This window comes from Chaetomium tenue (genome assembly GCF_020726465.1).
Source record: "Chaetomium tenue strain MPI-SDFR-AT-0079 chromosome Unknown F5144scaffold_1, whole genome shotgun sequence".
Classification (NCBI taxonomy): Eukaryota; Fungi; Ascomycota; class Sordariomycetes; order Sordariales; family Chaetomiaceae; genus Chaetomium; species Chaetomium tenue.
Genome location: NW_027117329.1, coordinates 5365025 through 5383413, shown reverse-complemented (window position 1 = coordinate 5383413; position 18389 = coordinate 5365025). Strand labels below are relative to the sequence as shown.

The window sequence follows — 18389 nt, the reverse complement described above, 5'->3', positions numbered from 1 at the left end:
CCAACCGTACCTATCGTACCAACCATAGGGTTGTTTTTGTCAAAGTGGTGCAGCCGCCACGAGGATAAACAGAAGCTGTTGACCACCCACTTTTGCTTTGTTCATCGTTCCAGCTTCTGGCCCTCTCTGATCCCTTCATCCCCGGAATTAATTTACATTGCCCTGTAAGCCACAGCTTTGCCTTGTCTGCTGTGCCAAGCAAATAAGAACATCTTAAACCGATCCAAGGTCAACATCGTCCAAAAAGGCCCGAGATTCCGGCTGGTAGACACATCGTCCTTCTCCTCGTTACTATCTTAAGGCTCTCGTTTTTGCAATTACATGTGTGTGTGTGAGGTTCAAGTCAGCCAAACCACCTGACCCACAGAAGCAATTGAGACAACAGCCCTCCGTCGCCGAAAAGACCAGACCCGCTTTGAAGTGGGAACAAGCTCTGCCCCCCCTGGCACTGTTCTCCGTGGTGTTGCCTTCGAACCGAACCCAGACTCGCCCGTCTTCCAAGAAATGCGCAACAGACTTTTGAAGGTCCGGCCGCATTCCGATAAAAAGCCGGCCTTCTCAATCCACCGAGACGACCAACACAGTATGTCTGACCCCCGCCTTGTGCCACCGACCAGAGAGATCCCCGGGAAGAGTCCAATCTTATGTGTGCTCGGAAACGTGCCCTCGCAAACAGCAGGGTGCTGTGTTCGGATAGCTGCAGTTTAGTTACGCGCTAGACAAGTTGTCAGGGCGTTGGACACAACTTCAGAGTCCAAGTTGGGATGATAATGCTGGCGGAGGCTAACAGTGTGCAGCCAAAGATATCTCCCCCGCGACCGTTGCTCCACCTACGGCAACACCGGCGACAACCCCAACCAAGTCAACGCCGAGCAAGGCGTCGTCCAAGTCCTTGCATGAGCGCCCTTCGCCCCGGTCCACCCTCACACCCGCGTCCGAAGGCACAATAAACTCCGCTATGTCCCGGACAGCAACAACCGGAACCAACGGAAAAGCGGTCCCTCCCGTAACCGCCTCGTCTTTGTCCCCCCGCACCCCGAACCGCATGAACTCGACCATTCGAACAGTACCCAGTCTCGACGACAGGCAGAGATATGCAGATGAAGATTCCGGCACTGACGGAACGCCATCACACTCAACATCACGGGATTCGGGCTTTTCAAGCTCGCTCAATAGCACTGCCAGCATGGCATCGTCAAACTCGCCCCGGCGGATACAAGCGGCAACATCAACCGGGATACCCAGGAAGCCGTCATACAACAAATTAAAACTCAGCGCCTCAGAAACGGCATACGATGGCGCCGATAACCACCTCGACAGCCTCCCCACCCGCGAGAACAGCCTCAACGTGTCCAGCACAAACTCCTCGCTCCAACCACCCAACACCTCCGCCGACCCCGGCGGCGGCGGCGGTTCCAGCTCCACCAACGACCCCTCCCTCACAGCGACCGAAGCCAACCTCTCCAACGGCTGGGACAACTCAGTAGGCAAAGCGGGGCTCGGCAAGACAGGGCGCGTAATCAACCGACTCGTCTCGGACAACGAGGCCCTCAAGCGCGACATCCAGATCGAGCGACTACGGGCCGAAGAATCCCGACAAACCGCACGACTACTCGAAGACAAGCTCGAGCGAGTCATCTCAGACTACGAGTCGCGGCTGCTGGAGGCCAACGTGACCAAGACGCTGCTGGCGCGCAAGGAGCGGCAGGTGGAGACGCTGCAGGACGCGGTGGAGCTGGAACGGCGGCGGGCCGTGGACGCGGCCGCGCGCGAGCGCGTCTGGAAGGACGAGATGGACGCCGCCCGCGCCGACGCCAAGCGCCAGGTCGAGGACGCCGCCAACTACGCCGCCCTGTGCGAGGGCCGCTACAATGCTATCAGCAGCCACTGGAAGGATCAGGGCGAGGAGGTGAAGCGGGAGGTGGTGAAGGTGAAGAGGGAGGTGGATGGGTTGGTGGTGGAGCGGAAGAAGGATGATGGGAAGATTGAGACGCTGCGCGAGCTGTGCGATCAGCAGGATGGGAATATTCGCGAGTTGAGGAGGCAGAAGGAGGAGATTGAGGCCCAGTTTGAGAGGTATAAGCGGGAGCAGGAGGAAGGGCTCAAGGATATCAAGCGCAAGGCGGATGGGAGGGAAAGGGAGCAGGAGCGCACGCTGCAGGAGGCCCGCGAGGTGCTGGATAAGCTGAGGTGGGCGCTGAACGTGAAGGAGAAGATTGAGTGGGCTCAATAAAGGGGCTGGGAGGGGATTCGTTAGGGGGGCGGTGGTCTCGCCGGCTTGGAGGGAAGGGGGTCACCCCTCCCCCTCCCGTTGGTTTCATTTTCTCCGGCGGGCTTTTTCCCGCGATTCATGACATACATAATGATGATACCAGCCAGCAGGCCGGGCAGAACGGGCGGGCCGATAGACCAGTTTGTTTGTTTGTTTTTTTGTCATCGTTTCTTTTCATCGGTTGGAGCACACAAAACAGGTACGCAAAGCAGGCAGGCGAAAGCGGTCGAGCGAGCGAGCGAGCGTTTGATGCATGGATGGCGGCATACCAGCCACTTCGTTGGTTTGGAGAGATGCCGCTCCAGTTCTATTTCATGGATGATCTCGGGACTCAGGGAATAGGTATCCATTGGCAGGGAGTTCGGCGTTGCTGGGAATAAGTCAGGGTCAGGGTTTGGGAATCAGTAGAATCCGTCGTGCAATCATATCACCAGAATAGTCAGGGGTCTTTGCCTGCTTTGTGATATGAGAGTCCTTTTCAAATTATCTAAGAGCCGTAAAGCAGTTCATGTTTCCAAAGAAAAGTTGACGGTGTTTGCATTTTCAATAGGGCCGTTGTGTTGCTATGCAAGTCCCTGTGTTGAATGTTTGTCGCTTGGCAGGGGGCAAATATCAACAAGGAGTAGCACCGAAGCTAGCTTTCATGTTACCGGGTTTGCCTCATACGGACAAGAAGCATCCCGATTTTTGTGAGAATCTATCTGCTCCTTAGTTTAATAACCTTTGTGAGAGATAGGTTGGTCTAGGCAGCCCAGGCCACACCGGTCGAGTTGGCACCTCCCCCCCCCCCCCCTCCCCACCTCCCCCTTCACCCCCTCTTCGCTCCTTCCCTCGAGAGACATGGAGGGCGATCGGCAGATTGGACTCTGCAGCTGCATTGTGGAACCCCCAGGCCACTTGGCCACTCCTAAATCTTCCAACTGCCAGAATCTTATGTGCCTTTGTTGTTTCCTTCATGCACCTGCCCTCAAATCTCCCTGTTCCCAGAGCCTGCTAGCCAGTTCAGCGGCTTGGGCAGGCTTTGTTTTACAGTCCTGCCCTAAGTGAGCCCTCTCACTTGAAAAGCTTGCCAGGCAATAGGTTACTTCCAGAAACCTGTTGTGGGATTGGTGAGATTTTCCATGCCGTCCCATCTTTCTGTTCTGCAGAAATTCACCTACCCACACCCCGCACCTCTTGTTGTACGCACTGACTTCTCTTCTCTTTCGCAATCTCAAACTCTTCGCTGGGTTGACTTTCTCACCAAGCCAAGCTGACTGTTACGCCATAAAAGATCTGACCTACTTGTTGCGTTTCTGCCGTCGCTTCGGCATCTACCACGATGGCAACCTCCGATCCGCCCATGACCGAGTTTTACCTGACGACGCTTTGGACGTACACGCCCAAGGCGGTCGATGAGGTGATTCGTGACATAGAGGCGAAGGGATTTGTAGATCTACCCTTTTTCTTTTGCAGGCCTTACACTAACATAGAGTATAGGATCGAGCCGAGTTTCTCTATGACAGGGAGTACAGTTGGTTCAAGGTCAGCTGTCGTGAGGACCAGGTGGACGAAATCCGTTGGCAGTTTTGCCACCTCGCTCGCGAATTTGAAGAAGATGCATTCGATGACAGCGAAGAGGACTTGTTGAGCTTGGATGGCTCTCTCAAGGTAGGGCACAATACCATCGGTGGGAGGAATTCTGTCATCTTACTGACACTGAACAGCCATCATTTGAAAACGAGTGGTTCACTCAAGATGACCCGTCTTCCGACGTCGGTAAAGTTGACGAGCAGTACTGTCGCCCCAAGGCCCTGGACAAGTACCCTTGCGTCGAGCTCTGGGATGACCTTGATGAGGGCAATGAGCCTTACTCATACTGGGAAATCATACACACCACTCAAGCTATGGCGTTGGCATCTGAACTGGGCATCGAACTTTCTCCCACCCTTGCCGGAAGACTGGTTTTCATTGGCGGTCACAAGAAGCAGTCCATTGGTGAAGCCATGGAAAGACTCAGAGTCATGCTTAGTGCCAGGGTGAGTGATATTAGAACAGCGACCTAGTATGGGAAGCCGCTAACCGCTATAGAAACTCTTATCTCCTCCACCGAGAGCAGATCACGTCGTATATGCAGAGGATAGCCGCAGCCCAGTCACGCCCGGTTTGACGGCTGATATTCGCTACCTGGCCAACATCGACCCAAGGCTAGCTTGCTCGACACTTATCGATCGGCTCCTGGTAGCGAACCTGGCAGACTCATACGAGATACTCTATCGGGAGTCCTCTTCAATTCGCATTTGTCCTTGGTCTCCTGACAAGGGGTGTTACGTGTCCTTACTCGGCCCAAAGGTTGCCGCTCGACCAAGAGACAAAACAGCCCTGGGAAACCGGCCTGCCATATTCACCAGGATGATTGACAAGTATACGCCCACCAAAGAGCCCAACTTCCTTGAACAGAAACATATCGGCAGCGAGGCCAACCGCCAGGTTGGGACTTGGGTTGAGAATGTTCCAGTCCCTGAGGAATCTGTTAGACGGGCCGCGCACTATGTTCTCGACACCGGTTCTCAGGCAGCTGCCAGCTCATCTGGCGTACCAGAGCAGAAGGATCTCATGGACTTCAATGACGACGAGACAACATTATGTCCCGGGACGCCAGCCTTGACGGGCGCGAATACTCAAAAGTCAGCTTCTCGCCAACCTCCCTCCGCCCTTCGAGCGCAGCTAGGTATGTCGAGAGCGAAGGAAATAATGGGCTCCCAAAACGAGGAGCTCGGATTTACAGGCGATGGCAGTCTAATCGACATGCTTGCTGCTGTAGATACCAGAAGTGCTGAGGATATGCCGAGGTCAACAATCAACTGGGGGATGGCCCCTCTCATTCCGCTACCCGTGGATGACCCTGCGGATAGGGCGGGTAACCCGACGCTGAACTTGGCATCCAACCTTCCGATGAGCCGCGGTGCTCCGCAGCCAGGGACCTCTGCCGAGGACGAGGTCCTAATGGAAAAGCACACAGCTACCGGTCAAGTTAGCGGTGGTAATACTTCGCAGTCACATGGGCTCACCAACCCCAGCAACCCCAGCGCACAGCTGAGCCTACGGCCAGCTCCTAGGCCCGGAACTGGGGCGTCGGGTGCCCTTCCCGTCACCGGAGGTTTTGTCAACGAGATACACGCAGCATTGGCCAAGCTCTTAGTCACGGGCCCTTACCGCCGTGGCAAGGTTGAAGTAAGAGCCGAGTTTGGGCGCATCATTCTCGAGAAGGTGGATAAAAGCGGCCTGGCATTCAACAGCGAGAGTACACCCAGCGAAGGGTGGGAGAAGGCGACGTTGCTGCAACGACTGAAGAGCGACTTTGGGGGAAACCGGAACATCCACTTTACCAAAATCCTGTCCGCGTATGGCCCCAACATCGAAGACATGATCAACACCGAGGTTGAAGGGGCTCCGATTTGGGAGCACAAGCCGAGCTGTGCTTCCACGACGTATTCTTGTTATTGTGCATTACGTTTGGCAAAGCATATTCCCCCGTTTATTGTCGACATTGAGGATGATGGCACACTCAGCGCCGAGCTATCCTACTCGATTCGTCTGAACGACAACGAGCAGGTGTGGGACAAGCCAAAGCCCATTTACGTCCACGCGATCTGTCGACACTGGGATTTACGGATGGTAATGCACCATGTCAAAACTGACGAGGTAGAAGCCGTGTACGGCTCCCTCGCGCGCGATCTGATGCAGTCGCTAAGCATCCTGTATGTGAAGAGTCCATCTTATGGAGTCGAGTGTGGGTTTATGCTGACAACGTCCATAGACGCAACGAGAATGGCGCTTTGGAACTCCAGTTTGCAGTGCCTACTACATCCTGCATGGATGTGAGGGAGGTCCGGGTTCTGACCAAGTGGCGTATTGCCAGTATCGACCGCAATAGCGCCCTCGAAATCACCGAGGTCCAACAGATGAAGACGGAGCCGTACTCGGGCGGCCCGTATTCTAAAGCTTCCTGGAACTCGTACGAGGGAAAGCAGTCTCGTCCCTGGTCAAACAGGATGATCAAAGACAGCAAGGGCGAGGTCGCACGGTGGTACGAGGCTGCCGTGGTCTCCGCCGAGCTGGAGGACATGTGTCGACAGAATGCCCTTCTCAAGGTTGGCATGAAGGCTGACTGGGATGTTGAGGATCTCGAGGGCCGCGGCGTGTTTTCGGCGATCTACGCCCCGGCCCTGCATATGGTTAGGGCGATGGACCATGTTGGCAGGTTGGACGACAACAACCTCTCACAAATCAACGGCCACTTGCTGCTTCAGCACAACGATCCGCCCCCTCAGGTGGTTGGGTCAGGTGTAGCGAAAATGGGCAAGAGAAAGGGTCGGTGAACAGGCTTTCTGAGTGGTTCAGGGTTGTATTGGGGCGTGGCGGCGTATTTGTGCGCTGGCGAGGAGTCTTGATTTTCTCCCTGTTATTTCGGTTCGGCGTCGGGTTAGAGGATGAATGAATGGGTGGGTGGGGGGATGAGATGCCCCCAATGTACGGTACAGAACGGCGGTACGATGTTCAGGTTGAGCTGCTAGCGATACTCGAGCGTTTAGGTACTGGAGATGGCGATGGTTTAGTATTTTGTTTTGTAAGGTATAATATGATGCCGCGCTGCCTCGCCCGCCGAATAGACAAAGCCTCTTCCCTCCGACGTCCTATGCACACAGTCAAGGTAATTCTTTGGTCGCTTTCATTCCGAATGACCAGGTCGCAACGGTCTCCGGTGACGATGAGAGTCAGATCACTATCGGGGGCTGAGAAGACCACGTTGTAAACGTAGTATATTGTCTGTTGCAGATAGTGGTTGGAAAGCTGCTCCTGATGCTGAGAGTCGGGCCCTCCATTTGTTCCCTCTCAGGGGTTATTGGTCTCAGGGGCTACGTGAAATCAGGGGCTGTCTGCAATGCCAAGAACAAAACACCACCAAGTAAATAATAAAGCAGCCAGACAACGCCGTTACACCCCGATTACCCTTCCCACGGTCAGAAACGGGGTAACTCCAACACCGCGCCCTTCGATTGGCAGACGCCGCACCTCGCACTTTGAGATGCCGGATGCAGCACTGAAATGGCGTCATAGGTCACCCCGGCTGCCGAATGCGTCTCCCCCGCAAATAAGGTGAGAGACAGGGCGGATGGCGCGATTCGGGCGCGTCGGGGGTGCATTTGAGGTGCATTGGGGTTGAGTTTTCCATGTCTAAAAGTTCCCCCATCTGATAGGTTCCCCCCACGCCCGCTTTCCTTTGTTGCCTGCCCGGCCTGCCCGAGCTGCCACCTGCTCCTGCAGCCTTGCCCACCGAAGTTGTATGCTACAGTAAGCTGCTCCCGGGGGCAGGGGGGTTGAGGAGGAGGGACAAGGTTCCAATGATACCACCAAGTTGTGCAACAGAGCTGCAGGCCCGTCCCGAGGTCTGATCCCCCAGCTGGAGACGGGGTTGCATATTCGGGCCTACCTTATATATATTGACTTGCATGCCCCGCCGCCCGCACCCTCGATAACTCTTCAAACCTCAACTAGGTACATACGTAAAGTACCTAAGGTGATTGTAGGAGGCTCGAATCGCTTGCTCCACCGTTTGCCAGGCCCTTCGCCAAAGCCAACATGGCCGACATTGAAACGGGCAGCAAAGCGCCCTCGGCGGGCAAAGACTCCAAGACGTCCCCCCACGCCCAAGACGATGTATCCCTCCACTCGGGCGACAATCTCAGCGCCATCCTACCCGAAGGCCAAATCGACCCCGTCTACGAGAAGAAAGCAAAGCTTCTCAACCGCGCCGTAAGCCCCCCCCCCCACTTTGACCCCCCCTCCATAAACACCATCCCTAACCCACCCCCCCTTCCCTTCATACCTACAGATCCAAGACATTGGCATGGGGTGGTACCAATGGCAGCTCAGCGCCGTCATCTCCTTCGGCTGGGCCTCGGACAACCTCTGGCCGATCGTAACCTCGCTAATCTTCACGCCCGTGAAGAACGAGTTCGGCCCCGCGCGCCCCCCCCTCCTCACGCTCAGCCAGAACATCGGCCTGCTGGCGGGCGCGCTGTTCTGGGGCTTCGGGTGCGACGTGTTCGGGCGCAAGTGGGCGTTCAACCTGACGTTGGGCATCACGGCGGTGTTTGGCATGGCGGCGGCGGGGTCGCCGAGTTTTGCGGCGATTGGGGTGTTTGCGGCGTTGTGGTCGTTTGGGGTGGGTGGGAATCTGCCGGTGGATTCGGCGATTTATCTGGAGTTTTTGCCGGCGTCGCATCAGTATTTGTTGACGGTGCTGTCGGTGGCGTGGGCCATTGCGCAGGTGGTGGCGACGCTGGTGGCGTGGCCGTTGTTGGGGAACTTGACGTGTCAGGAGACGGATGCGGATTGTAGGCGCGAGGAGAATATGGGGTGGCGGTGGTTGTTGATTACGATGGGCGGGCTGACGGTGGTGATGTTTGTGATTCGGTTTTGGTTGTTTACTATCTATGAGTCGCCCAAGTATCTGATGGGGAAGGGGCGGGACGAGGACGCGGTGCGGATCGTGCATGAGGTTGCGAAGCGGAATGGGAAGGAGACGAAGCTGACGCTGGAGGACCTGAGGGCTTGCGAGCCGGAGGGGTATGTGCGCCAGGCAAAGGCTGCTGAGGCAGTCAAGCGGAAGCTTGAGGATGTCAATTGTAAGTTCGGATCTATTCTCTGTCACTTGGCCTTCGGGCGTAGGGACAGCTCCTGGTGCTTTGAGCAGGGAAGGGGAAGCTGACATCGTTTTTGCAGTCGACAGGATAAAGGCGCTGTTTGCCACGAAGAAGCTTGCGTTGTCGACCGGGTTGATCATGGCTGTTTGGGCGTTCATCGGGCTAGGGTATGTTGATATCCTGCTGGGAAGGTTGACGAGAGCTGACGAAAACAGGTACCCCCTTTACAATGCCTACTTGCCATTTATCCAGGCCTCGCGTGGTGCGGATTTCGGAGACGGTTCGACATAGTAGGTTACATTTTGCGGCCCCTGATCTCCTCGATGTCCTCCTCGGGGGAGCACTAGCTGACATGTCCTCAAGCCTCACGTACCGGAACTCGCTGATCATTGCCGTCGTCGGTGTCCCTGGAGCACTGCTCGGTGGATTCTTGGTTGAGCTGCCGAACTTTGGCCGTAAGGGCACACTCGCGGCCTCGACCATCTTGACTGGCGTGTTCCTCTACGCGTCGACGACGGCGCTCAACTCGGCGGCCCTCTTGGGCTGGAACTGCGCCTTCAACTTCACTTCGAACGTCATGTACGCCGTGCTATACGGGTATGTAAAATGGGTCTTGGTTATTACCACTGCGGCCGCCTCTTGCTAACACTGTCGGGTAGATTCACGCCGGAGCTTTTCCCGACGCCGCAGCGGGGGACAGGGAATGCCCTCACTGCGACCTGCAACCGCATTTTTGGTATTATGGCGGTAAGTAGATTCTATCCAACACTAATGACTTAATTTTAAGCTAACACATCGATAAAGCCCATCGTGGCCATGTTTGCCGACCTCCAGACTGCGGCGCCGGTGTACACCAGCGGAGCATTGTTTATTGCTGCTGGTCTTTTGGTCGTTGCGCTGCCGTTTGAATCACGGGGAAAGGCAGCCTTGTAAGGCACCGATGGAGTTTTCGGGACGAACTGCCTGCTTGTCCTTGTTTTTGGTTTTGCGTATACCATCGAGTACATGTAATGGGAGTATGAAGCATCAGATTGGGCCGTAAATGGCATGCTGCCCCCGCTCAAACCTGCCCGACAAGATGATGCATCTCCAGTCGTAGGGTCCATTGCTCAGGATACTGTTGATTCCCATTGGATAACCGATCGGGACCGGTCGGAGCCGATGTCGATATTGCGCATGCTGCCCCGCGGCGTGGTATGTACATACAACACTTCGTCAGTAGGTGGGATCCACTCGCCAAGCCCGGAATATAGGTACTGTCATCAGCAACCCCCCATCTTTCTTCTTACAACTCCTTCTCTACTATCTATATCTCTCAACCACAACCGTGCTCAACTCTCAAACCAACCTTCACCCACACCTTCATTCACACTTCACACTCAACCCACACACAACCCTCACCAACACAACACAACACAACACACCCACCCAACCCCACCAAAACTCACCTCACTCAACCCCACCACCCAAAATGTCCACCCCCTCCGACACCACCACCACCATCCACCGCCTCACCACCGGCAGCACCATCCTCCTCTCCTCCCTCACCGCCGGCCTCAACCTCTCCCTCTCCCTCTTCCTCATCCCCCGCCTCCTCGAATCCCCCACCCCCCTCATGCTGCAACAATGGCGCCGCACCTATTCCCGCGGCCACGCCATCATCCCCACCGCGGCGCTGGCCGCGTCGGCGGGGTACCTCTATCTGGGGTTGGGGAGTGGGTTGGGGTCGAGGTTGTATCTGGTTGCGGCGGGGCTGACGGTGGGGATCGTGCCGTATACGGTGGCGGTGATGCAGGTGACGAATGGGCGGTTGATGGAGTTGGGGGAGAGGGTGAGGGTGAGGGAGGAGAAGAGGGAGAGGGAGGAGGAGGAGGAGGTGGAGGCGGTTACGGCGGTGGAGGTGCAGGAGGAGGAGGAGGAGGATGAGGTGGTTACGGTGGAGGAGGAGAGGTCGGCGAAGGGGTTGGTGGATTTGTGGGGGGTGTTGAATTTGGGGAGGGCCGCGTTGTTGACGGCCGGGGCGGCTTGTGGGTTGGCGGCGACGCTTTGAGGGGGTTTGATTGGGTGAGGGGTGATGGGGATGGTTGATGGATGGTGGTGTATTGGGAGGTGATTGGGGGATGTTGGTATGATACATTCACATGATGGTTACGATGGTGATGGTGTACGATATGTACTAGTTCACAGGCGATGACTCGGCTCTCAATTCAGCTATCACACCGACTACTCATCTCCGCCCCGTACCTGTCCCGCTAACCAGTCTTCCGGGTTCGCTCGTCACTCTGTCCCTGGAGATTCAGAGAACCCCCGTGACCAGACGCCTCATACCAGACAGAGCCTACTTGCTGCTGCCCGAGTTGCCCGAAGAGCCGGAGCTGCCGCTGGACGAGTACTGAGCCCCGCTGGGCGACGTGTAGGTCGAGCTACCACTGCCGTTGTTGTAGTAGGTGCTGCCGTTGGGGTTGGAGTAGTAGTAGGACCCGTCGCTGGTGTGCTGTTTAGCATACTCCGAACAGCTTGATTGAGGGGCGGGGTCGGGTGGACATACCTGTTGCTGTAGTGGTACGAGTTCGAGTTGGAGGCGCTGCTACCATAGTCCCTGGCGCAATAATGGTTGCCCTTCCGCGGAAGCTGTTAACAATGCCCAGCTCTGGCAACTAAACAAAAAGGTGTCGTGTGAATTGGGGATACTCACCTGGCTGTTGGTGCCGGAGCTCTTGTAGGAGTATCCCTTGTCAGACATGGTGATGGTCAGTGTCGAATTGGCAAATGCAAAGCTGATGCGAAACGCTAAAGGATGTTGACGACGATGGGATGAGACTGAGTTGTGGAAACAAAGAGCTCTTCGCTGGAAGGCGAGTGCCGGGTTATATAGAGCAGCAATTGGACCGGTTGTTAGTGTCGTGAGGCCCACCACCGCACATGCGGGGGCCTTCCCTGATCTCGACAAGCTTGCGCGGGCAGGTAGGGTCGAGGGGAATGGATCTCGGATTGGCGCACCTGCGGGATATCCCCGCATTACTTGCTTATTGTTGGAAGGCATCCCGTTCGGGTTGGAAGGGACCAAATCGTTTTGGTACCCCCCGCACTCACATGACCCTTGAGGGCCTTCCTGCCTTACCGTCTCCTCATGATCGGCTAGTGATCGAGTGCGTGGAGGATACCGCTCAGCGGCGGGTCCGAGCAAGGCAATGGCAAATCTAGGGTATACTTCTATCTCAGCCATGGCTAGGCATACCCACGGTAGTCTATATACAGCCGCACTTCTATAGTTTCCCATCCGCCTGCTCGTCCTCGAGCTCCTCCAGGTACTTCTCCGCATCCAACGCCGCCATGCAACCGGTGCCTGCAACCCGTTAGTAACGCAAACCCTTCCCCTCGGAAAGGAGAACATACCCGCGCTGGTGATCGCCTGCCGATACCTCTTATCCTGGACATCCCCCGCCGCAAACAACCCCTTGACGCTAGTAAGGGTAGAGCCGGGAACCGTGCGGACGTAACCCTCCGCGTCGGTATCCAGCTGCCCCTTGACGAGGCTCGTAGCCGGGTCGTGGCCGACGGCGTAGAACAGGCCATTGGCCTCGAGGGTCTCCTCGGCGCCGGACACGACATCCTTAACGACGAGGTGGCTCATCAGCCCCTTGTCGTCGCCCTTGACCTCGACACCAACCGTGTTGAAGCGCACGGTGACCTTCTTGTTGGCCAGCAGGCGGCGGGCCATGATGCTGCTGGCGCGCAGCTTGTCGCGGCGCACCAGCACGGTGACGTGGCTGCCGTACTTGGTCAGGAAGATGGCCTCCTCGGCGGCCGAGTCGCCGCCGCCGATGACGACGAGCGGCTTGTTGCGGAAGATGGGCACGGCGCCGTCGCACACGGCGCACGCCGAGATGCCGTTCTGCCAGTACTTGTCCTCGCCGGGCAGGCCCAGCCGGCGGGCGGACGCGCCCGTAGCGAGGATCACGGCGTCGGCGGTCAGGACGGTGTCCGGGCTCCACTCGGTCGAGTACTCGAACGGCCGCTTTGATAGGTCTAGCTTGCCGACCGTCTCGCCCACGATGACGGTGCCGAACCGTTCCGACTGCGCCCGCATCTTGTCCATCAGCTCCTGGCCCGTCACGGCCTCGGGGAACCCCGGGAAGTTCTCCACCTCGGTCGTCGTCGTCAGCTGGCCGCCCGCCGCCACGCCGTTGGCCATGAAGCCCTCGTACAGGACGGCTATCGACAGGTGGGTTAGTGTTTATCCTGGGATAGGTACGGTGATTTCTCTAGGGAAAGGGGATCGCGTGATGCTTACGCTTCAGCTCGGCGCGGGCCAGGTAGATGGCGGCGGTGTGGGCGGCCGGCCCAGAGCCGATGATAACGACCTTGCTGTGCATCCTCCGCTTGCCGATGGTGTGGATCTCGCTCTGGTAGTACGGGGTGCTCTTCTGAGAGAGCGTTGCGGCAGCAGCTACAGAGAGTCCGCTGGCGCTGGAGCGGAGGGTGCGTCTTAAGTATGAAGCGAACAGCTTGGCGGCTTGCGGCTGTGGGCGGGGAGCGGGGCTTTGTCAGGGGGAGCGAAGTCGGGGCTTCTGGGCGCTTCTGTTATTTCTTTTATTAAATAAAACCTTCTTCTAAGGTGGTGCTTGATTCCAAACCAAGCGCGTTTTTATTTTACTAAGCCAGGGGCGGGACGGATGCATGAACGTGGGGTCGTCCCAAAAAATGGGATTTGGAGGGGCACGAGGGGCAACGCAGGGGTTCAGCATTGGTCCCTGAATGTGGGTTAGGGTTAATGACTATATACTGCTACACTCCGATACAGATCACAACTTGCTCTGGCCCTCCTGAGGAACCGTGACGACCACTTTCCCCCACGTCCCTCTGCTACCCAGGGCCTTCAGCGCGTCGGGAATGGCTTCGAGCCCGACATACTCCTGGTCCGTAAACTCAGTGCCCCTGAACTTGCCCTCGGCGATCAACTTCATGATCCCTTGCCACACCGTCACCACCGTCTCCTTCTCATGGACGGCATACTGCCCCCAGTGAATGCCCACAAGGCTGATGTTCTTCAGGAGCACCTTGTTCATGGCCACCTTCTCGATGGTGCCCGCAGCGAACCCGACAATCAGGATGCGCCCGTTCCAGGCGGTGCACTTTGTGCTCTTGTCAACCATGCCCACGGGGTCGTAGACAATGTCGACGCCCCTGCCCTTGGGCGTCAGTTTCTTGACCAACTCGGGCCACTTTGCGTCCCGGTAGTCGACGACGTGATCTGCGCCGAACGCCTTGGCTACTTGGAGCTTACGTTCGGTGCCGGCTGTGGCGATGACGGTCGCACCAAACGCTTTGGCAACTGTAAATGTGTGAGTTAGCATGTGGTGGGTAACGCCTAGGTCCGTAGGTCACAACAAACCCTGAACGGCAGCAAGACCGACGCCTCCGGCCGCAGCATGGACGAGCACATAGTCGCCTGCCTTGACTCCGGCACGGACAACCAGCGCACCGTAACTTGTGGGGGCCGTCACAAACAGTCCCGCCGCCTCCTTGTAGCTCCAGCCTTCGGGGACCGCCAGCATGCTGACTTCCTTAGCCACACATTTGGTGGCATATGCCCCTTGCGTGGCTCCAAAGACGTTGGAGCCGACGGGGAACTTGGGGTTCTTGGAGTTGGCGGGAGTGGCCAGCACGATGCCCGCGAACTCAGCGCCAGAAACCCAGGGGAAGGCTATCTCAGGTTAGTCCAATTGATCAATTTTTGTGATTTGGGTTTCTTACGCGGCTGGTGCTGGTATTTGCCTTGGATTTGTAGAATATCAAAGAAGTTTGTTGCCGCGGCATGGACCTCGATGAGATAGTCATCCGGCGCCGGTTTGGGGTCCGCCAGCTCCGTCACCTTGAGCTCATGGGCAGCCTACCAACAGTTAGTTATGCGCCATGCATCTTGTAAATTCATGATAAATAAATAAATAAACAAAGCAGTTGCGATGCACTGGCGTGCTTACCTTGACATAACTCGCTACTTGAATACCTCGCATCTTGAACGCTGAAGCTCGAAAATAAGAGACGATTTAACGGGTGACTGAGTGACAATTGGGATGGCAAGCAGGCGTATGTTTGGATGAAATGTGTATAACAGATAAATAGCAACACGATGGGACTAATAACAAGAGGCTGGGAAACTACACGCTTACCCCAGACTTTCCCCATCTTATTATACGTTCCATGTTCGGCCCCTGTTCGTTCGTTCGATACCGAACCCGCGGGGCATCTTTCCCGAGCCGAGGTAGCTGGCTGATTAATGCTGATTGGCTGATTATCTGGCCGTGACCCACCAGCGCCGATCTTCTTGGCAGACGCGATCTCGAATCCACAAAGCAAGACTGACATCTTTCAAGCCTCAACTCAACCGCATCTTCAACCGGCCGACAACACAACAACTCCGCAACCGATCTCAATCACCACACCTTGACTGCCTGAAAGCCATATAGATATCAAACTTGCACCTCACGAACCGAGATACTCCCAACAAAACACACCACCCTCCCACATACCGCCACCATGGCGACGACCGACACCGACACGGGCGGCACGCCCACCACCTCCACCCTCGCCTCCCGCCTCCTCACGCACAGCGCGCCCAGCTACACCTTCACCTTCACGCCCTTCCTCCAACGCACCTACCAACACAGCCTGCCCGCCGACCGCCCCATCTGCAAAGCCTTCCTGTCCGGCTCCTGCCCGCTCAAATCACAGTGCCCCGACCGGCACACCACCCCCTCCAACACCACCACCACGGCGTCCACAACCCACGGCCGCGACGGCGGCGGCTTCGGCTCGCTCGTCTGCAAGCACTGGCTGCGCGGTCTCTGCAAAAAGGGCTCCTCCTGCGAGTTCCTGCACGAGTACAACCTGCGCAAGATGCCCGAGTGCAACTTCTTCGTGCGCAACGGCTACTGCAGCAACGGCGACGAGTGCCTGTACCTGCACATCGACCCGTCGTCGCGGCTGCCGCCGTGTCCGCACTACGAGCGGGGGTTCTGCCCGCTGGGCCCGCTGTGTGACAAGAAGCATCTGCGCCGCAGGTTGTGTCCGTATTATTTGGCGGGGTTTTGTCCCGATGGGAGGGGGTGTAGGGTGGGTGCGCATCCGCGCTGGCCGAGGGAGGGGGAGTTGGAGAAGCCGAGGGTGAGGGAGGAGAGGCCGAAGGAGGAGGTCGCGGCGGAGGAGAGGGAGAGGGAGAGGGAGAGGGAGAGGGAGAGGGAGATGCAGATGCAGAGGGATATGGAGAGGGGGAGGGAGAGGGATGGGGAGAGGGGGCATGATGGGCGGCGTGGGGATCGGTTTGGTGGCGGTGGTGGTGGGAGAGGGGGGAGATGGAGAGGCGGCGGGAAGGGTGGTCGGTTTCGGGGAAGGGGCCACTAGATAGGGGGTACTTCACGAGGTCGTCCATGGTATTAGGCACTAGTTATAGACTGCAGGGGTTATTGGCATTCATCGCCCTTGATATATGCGTTGACTCTCATTCTTATTTTTGAAGAGTCGTGAGGTGAGGTGCTGCTTTCTGTTGAGCGAAGTGAGACGCGCCGGCAATATGTACTCCAAACCATGACAAATACCCTACCCATACCCACGTTGTTCAATCAGTCCTCCTCCAGACATTTGAATCCCCAACTTGCTCCAAAGGCGGCACCGCAACAAACGAATCGCTCCCTGCTTCATCGCTCCTCGCCGACTTGGGGCTGCCGAACGTGGACGAACCGTTCCCCTGCCATGTCGCCAGCTCATTCACCCGTCGAATCCCCATCATCCATGACACTAAGCCCTTCGGCACCCACCGGCCGACAAACCCGTATATGTTGGCCCCCAACCCAACCTGCACCGTTCCGTTCGTGACCGACCCGTCAATGACGTCAAACACGGCATTATGCAGCTCCTTCAACGAGCTGCCCCGCATCCCCCGTATCCGCCCGGCGCCAATGGCCGACCCGGACTGCGAGACAAAGTTCTTCCCGTACGCGTGCCGCGCCGAGTCGGGCCAGGGCAACGCCTCGGCATCTTCTGGCGCTGTGAGCAACCCGTGGGGCTGGAGCAGGCGGGAGTTTGCCGCCGGCGTGAAGCCCGCAAAGTCAAACGTGCCCAGCTGCATGTGCGTTACGGGGATCCCGAGCGGCCTAAGCTCGCCCGTCAGCACCTCGGTGAAGGCCGAGAGGGCGGAGCAGATGGTCGCTTCGGGAGCGTGGAAGGGTGGGTTGATGGATGAGATGATGGACGGCGTGAAGACGAGGACTTTGGGGCTCGGCCGTTCCTTGTCTGACGGTGGGCTGAGGCGCGCGGTGAGAAGCGGGAGGAAGGCTTGGATCGTGAGGATCGGCTGGAGGAGGTGGGTGTTGAAGAGGTCGGCGAAGCTCGACGGCGGGATGGTCGCGATGGGCGAGGTCTGGTAATTGAGCGACGGGATGAGGATGACGGCCTTGAGCAACAGATGGTGCCGTTTGCCGTTGGGGATGGCCGCGTGTGTAGACTGGAGGTAGCGGGCGAAGGTGTCGATGGAGGTACCGGTACTCGGGGGCTAGGGGTCGTCAGTGTAAACCCGACATGTGATTGAAAGCGGGGTGGAGGAGGGGGAGGGGTAACCTACATCGGTGATATCGATGCTCAGAGGCCGGATGTCTGGCCGCGCTAGGTGCTGGATCATAATCTCATCCTCATGGCTGTTGGCTACGACGAAGACGACGAATCCTTTGCGCTCGAGATCTAGCGACAGCGACCTTGTCAAGGGCAGCGCCGGAGAGCCCGCGATAACCACCACATCCATCCGGCCGCCGCTGCGGGAGCGCCTCGCGCGCCTAGTTTTTGACCATCGCGCCGTCGTCTTGTATGTCCGGTAGGCGACGAAGCCGGTAGTCACGACGACAAAACCGACCAAGATCCTGTTTCTGGAGATCCAATTTTGGACCCTTTCGAGGGCGGATGCCGGCACGGTTATGATTGACGGCGGAGGGGTCGGCCGTGGGCGGAACTGCTCGGGCACCCATTGCGAATTGGCGATAGTATCTCGGAGTGTTTCTGCTATTTGTTCGACATGTTTATCTACGTAGTCGGCCACATTGCCCGAGTATTTTCGGATATCATTCGGTAGGGACGATAGCTAGATGATGGTGGGGTCAGTATGCGTGGGGGATTCGTAAATTGCCTTTGAAAGCGGAATGCGGGGTGGTGAGGAGTCATACCACGTCTAAGAACGCCTGGTCGTCCGCGGACATGATGGCGACAGAATGGGTATAGCTCCCTGCGTTGTTACTCGGCTTGCGACTTGCGATGCGCGTTCAAGGTAGCAAAGCCAATGAGCCGCTAGGTATTGCGGGTTGCGAAGGTTGAAAATGCTGCCTTTATCGGGCCGCGGGTTGGTGGTGGTTATCCTTATCAGGCGTCTCGGCACACGCCAT

At 57.2% G+C, this 18389-nt stretch overlaps 8 protein-coding genes across 8 annotated transcripts; 5 read left to right on the top strand and 3 right to left on the bottom strand.

Moving 5' to 3' along the window:
• Nucleotides 1-504: 504 nt before the first annotated feature.
• On the top strand, nt 505-2233 carry F5144DRAFT_478326 (uncharacterized protein; the record flags this gene model as incomplete). Its single annotated transcript, XM_066785095.1, has 2 exons — nt 505-583; nt 798-2233. 2 exons carry the CDS (start codon nt 505-507, stop codon nt 2231-2233), a joined length of 1515 nt encoding a protein of 504 aa, XP_066649329.1.
• Nucleotides 2234-3593: 1360 nt separating this feature from the next.
• F5144DRAFT_638559 (uncharacterized protein) lies at nt 3594-6633 on the top strand (the record flags this gene model as incomplete). Its single annotated transcript, XM_066792694.1, has 5 exons — nt 3594-3701; nt 3752-3922; nt 3979-4290; nt 4343-6012; nt 6072-6633. The coding sequence occupies 5 exons, from the start codon at nt 3594-3596 to the stop codon at nt 6631-6633; spliced, it is 2823 nt and encodes a 940-aa protein (XP_066649328.1).
• Nucleotides 6634-7632: 999 nt separating this feature from the next.
• F5144DRAFT_71648 (major facilitator superfamily domain-containing protein) lies at nt 7633-10108 on the top strand. The gene is made up of 7 exons (XM_066793363.1): nt 7633-8068; nt 8148-8943; nt 9041-9128; nt 9177-9251; nt 9325-9558; nt 9621-9708; nt 9766-10108. The coding sequence occupies exons 1-7, from the start codon at nt 7895-7897 to the stop codon at nt 9892-9894; spliced, it is 1584 nt and encodes a 527-aa protein (XP_066649327.1). The 5' UTR covers nt 7633-7894; the 3' UTR covers nt 9895-10108.
• Nucleotides 10109-10208: 100 nt separating this feature from the next.
• On the top strand, nt 10209-11186 carry F5144DRAFT_558180 (uncharacterized protein). Its single transcript, XM_066788065.1, has one exon. It carries the CDS (start codon nt 10433-10435, stop codon nt 11009-11011), a length of 579 nt encoding a protein of 192 aa, XP_066649326.1. The 5' UTR covers nt 10209-10432; the 3' UTR covers nt 11012-11186.
• A 113-nt stretch (nt 11187-11299) lies between these two features.
• On the bottom strand, nt 11300-11704 carry F5144DRAFT_598444 (uncharacterized protein; the record flags this gene model as incomplete). The annotated part of the gene is made up of 3 exons (XM_066790945.1): nt 11300-11447; nt 11510-11580; nt 11657-11704. 3 exons carry the CDS (start codon nt 11702-11704, stop codon nt 11300-11302), a joined length of 267 nt encoding a protein of 88 aa, XP_066649325.1.
• Nucleotides 11705-12227: 523 nt separating this feature from the next.
• Nucleotides 12228-14978, bottom strand: F5144DRAFT_589355 (uncharacterized protein; the record flags this gene model as incomplete). Its single annotated transcript, XM_066790030.1, has 7 exons — nt 12228-12307; nt 12358-13176; nt 13256-13503; nt 13774-14296; nt 14357-14668; nt 14719-14854; nt 14946-14978. The coding sequence occupies 7 exons, from the start codon at nt 14976-14978 to the stop codon at nt 12228-12230; spliced, it is 2151 nt and encodes a 716-aa protein (XP_066649324.1).
• Nucleotides 14979-15492: 514 nt separating this feature from the next.
• On the top strand, nt 15493-16365 carry F5144DRAFT_479739 (uncharacterized protein; the record flags this gene model as incomplete). Its single annotated transcript, XM_066785185.1, has 1 exon — nt 15493-16365. A coding segment is annotated over one exon (873 nt), but the record flags the coding sequence as incomplete, so codon positions are not given.
• F5144DRAFT_71618 (uncharacterized protein) lies at nt 16266-18365 on the bottom strand. Its single transcript, XM_066793362.1, has 3 exons — nt 18174-18365; nt 17582-18091; nt 16266-17512 (listed from the first exon to the last, which is right to left on the bottom strand). The coding sequence occupies exons 1-3, from the start codon at nt 18204-18206 to the stop codon at nt 16580-16582; spliced, it is 1476 nt and encodes a 491-aa protein (XP_066649322.1). The 5' UTR covers nt 18207-18365; the 3' UTR covers nt 16266-16579.
• Nucleotides 18366-18389: the final 24 nt, after the last annotated feature.

Bases quoted from the DNA above. Each gene is read 5' to 3' on its own strand.
- F5144DRAFT_71648 (XM_066793363.1), top strand. From the start codon at position 7,895: ATGGCCGACATTGAAACGGGCAGCAAAGCGCCCTCGGCGGGCAAAGAC. The intron at 8,069-8,147 runs GTAAGCCCCCCC...TCATACCTACAG, and splicing joins CAAAGCTTCTCAACCGCGCC to ATCCAAGACATTGGCATGGG. The intron at 9,709-9,765 runs GTAAGTAGATTC...ACATCGATAAAG, and splicing joins GCATTTTTGGTATTATGGCG to CCCATCGTGGCCATGTTTGC.
- F5144DRAFT_558180 (XM_066788065.1), top strand. From the start codon at position 10,433: ATGTCCACCCCCTCCGACACCACCACCACCATCCACCGCCTCACCACC.
- F5144DRAFT_71618 (XM_066793362.1), bottom strand. From the start codon at position 18,206: ATGTCCGCGGACGACCAGGCGTTCTTAGACGTG. The intron at 18,092-18,173 runs GTATGACTCCTC...ACCATCATCTAG, and splicing joins ACCAGGCGTTCTTAGACGTG to CTATCGTCCCTACCGAATGA. The intron at 17,513-17,581 runs GTAGGTTACCCC...GACGACCCCTAG, and splicing joins TGAGCATCGATATCACCGAT to CCCCCGAGTACCGGTACCTC.